Source organism: Otolemur garnettii, unplaced genomic scaffold (genome assembly GCF_000181295.1).
Source record: "Otolemur garnettii isolate 467f Iridium unplaced genomic scaffold, OtoGar3 scaffold00264, whole genome shotgun sequence".
Taxonomy (NCBI): domain Eukaryota; kingdom Metazoa; phylum Chordata; class Mammalia; order Primates; family Galagidae; genus Otolemur; species Otolemur garnettii.
Window position 1 is genome coordinate 774,465 of NW_003852659.1, and position 1,875 is coordinate 776,339.

At 45.7% G+C, this 1,875-nt stretch overlaps 1 protein-coding gene across 2 annotated transcripts in view; it reads left to right on the forward strand.

Moving 5' to 3' along the window:
* RDH13 (retinol dehydrogenase 13) overlaps positions 1 to 1,875 on the forward strand; it is a 15,289-nt gene that overhangs the window by 7,440 nt on the left and 5,974 nt on the right. For both annotated transcript variants that reach the window (XM_003802918.3, XM_023508701.1), the window contains exon 3: positions 361 to 516. In XM_003802918.3, the coding sequence (XP_003802966.1) occupies positions 361 to 516 (156 nt within the window). The remainder of the gene's footprint in view (positions 1 to 360; positions 517 to 1,875) is intronic.

Here is a 1,875-nt window from a genome sequence, read left to right on the forward strand (position 1 = left end):
AAAAAAAAAAAAAATTGTGTTGATCAAAAATGATTATCAAAAAAGAATATACTTACTGTGTTTTGAACTTCTTTGAAAATAATCTTTAAAAGTTTTTGTGGCATACCTACGATCTTGTCATGGCACACTGGCTGAAATTCACTGGGCTAGACCACATTTTGTCACACGTTTCTCCATGGGCAGACAATGGGTTGTTTCTGCCTTCTGGCTCTTATGAACAATACTGCAGTGGATGTCAGTGTACACATTTTGGTGTGGGTGAAAGTTTTCACTTCTCTTGTGTAGGTACCTGGGAGTAGGTTATTTATTTATTTATTTATTCATTCATTCAAAATTTCTTTTCTTGTCCTGGGCGTCCAGGAGGCAACATCATTCTGGCCTGTCGAGACATGGAGAAGTGTGAGGCGGCAGCAAAGGATATTCGTAGGGAGACCCTCAATCACCAGGTCGATGCCTGGCACCTGGACCTGGCATCCCTTAAGTCCATCCGAGAGTTTGCAGCGAAGGTCATTGAAGGTAGGTTGGAGAGTGCTGGCCTCATGGGCTGAGGTCTGGGGTTGCTATTCCCAAGGCTAGGCTCTGAGAAGCAGGAGAACCAAGTGAGCAAAAAAAAATTTTTTAAACATTTTTATGTTTATCTGTCTTAAATTTTAAATGGGTAAAAGAAAATCGAAAGAATAATAATCACATACAAAGTGCCAGGTGGTCCTGCCTGTGAGCACCTCTCATCCTATCACTGGTGCCTAGGGTGCTCAGCTCTCTAGAGACTCAGCTCAGGGCCATGTGGGCAGTGAGGAGCTGAGTTTGGCACACCTGGGCAGGCGACACCTCCTCCCTGAGCCAAGCTTTCCTCTTCCTGGAAACAGGATAATAATTCCCTTTACTTTGTGGGAGTCTTTTAAGGATTAAATGAAATTGTGTTGGTAACTTTTTCAGCTAATCAGTATCTGTTTCTTAGCATTTCCCTAAGATAAACAGCCAGGAATGAAAACATCAAAGCATTTCTTGTTGTATGTATTCTATCATAATTTAAAAAATGGAGGTGGGACGGGTGCTGTGGCTCACGCCTATAATCCTGACACTCTGGGAGGCTGAGGAAGGAGGATCCCTTGAGTTCAGGAGTTTGAGACCAGCATGAGCAAGAGTGAGATCCTGCCTCTACTAAAAATAGAAAAATAAGCTGGGCATTGTGGTGGGTACCTATAGTTCCAGCTACTCAGGAAGCTGAGGCAGGAGGATTGCTTGTCCCCAGAGTTTGAAGTTGCTGTGAGCTATGATGTCATAATGATGTCATAGCACTCTACCCAGGGTCCCAGGGTGACAAAGTGAGACTGTGTCTCCAAAAAAAAAAAAAAGGTAGAGGCAGTTCTCAGATAAAACAAAAGTCAGAGGTGGCTTTCTGGGTGCTTACCTCTGTGAGTGGAGCTGCCATCTTCCACTTCAGGGTTTTTGCCTGGGCGGTGCCCACTGCTGGATCCTCCTTCACCGGGATCACATGGCGGGCCCATCTCATGCTCTGGTTCCAGCTTCTGCATCTCTCAGGGCCTCCCTCCTGCTCTGCTGGTGTCCTCTGTGTGGTCTCCTGTCCACCTCTGCAAAGCTCTGTCACTTGCCATGTGTGTATGTGGCTCTTAGCTGCATTGGGAAATGCAGCTCAGGGAAATGCCTGAAACGCACCTCAACGGTCTTGTTCAGCCTGTATTTCCAGCACCTTGTGATGGGTAGTTGGAAAATACTAGTTGAATTAGTGTGTGTATGTACAGCTGTCCCAGGCAGGTATTATTACTGTGCCTTTTCACAGTGGGGAGACTGAGTCACAGAGAAGCTAAGTGACTTAGCCAGTGTCATACAGCTGGTCAAGGGTGGGACAGGGCT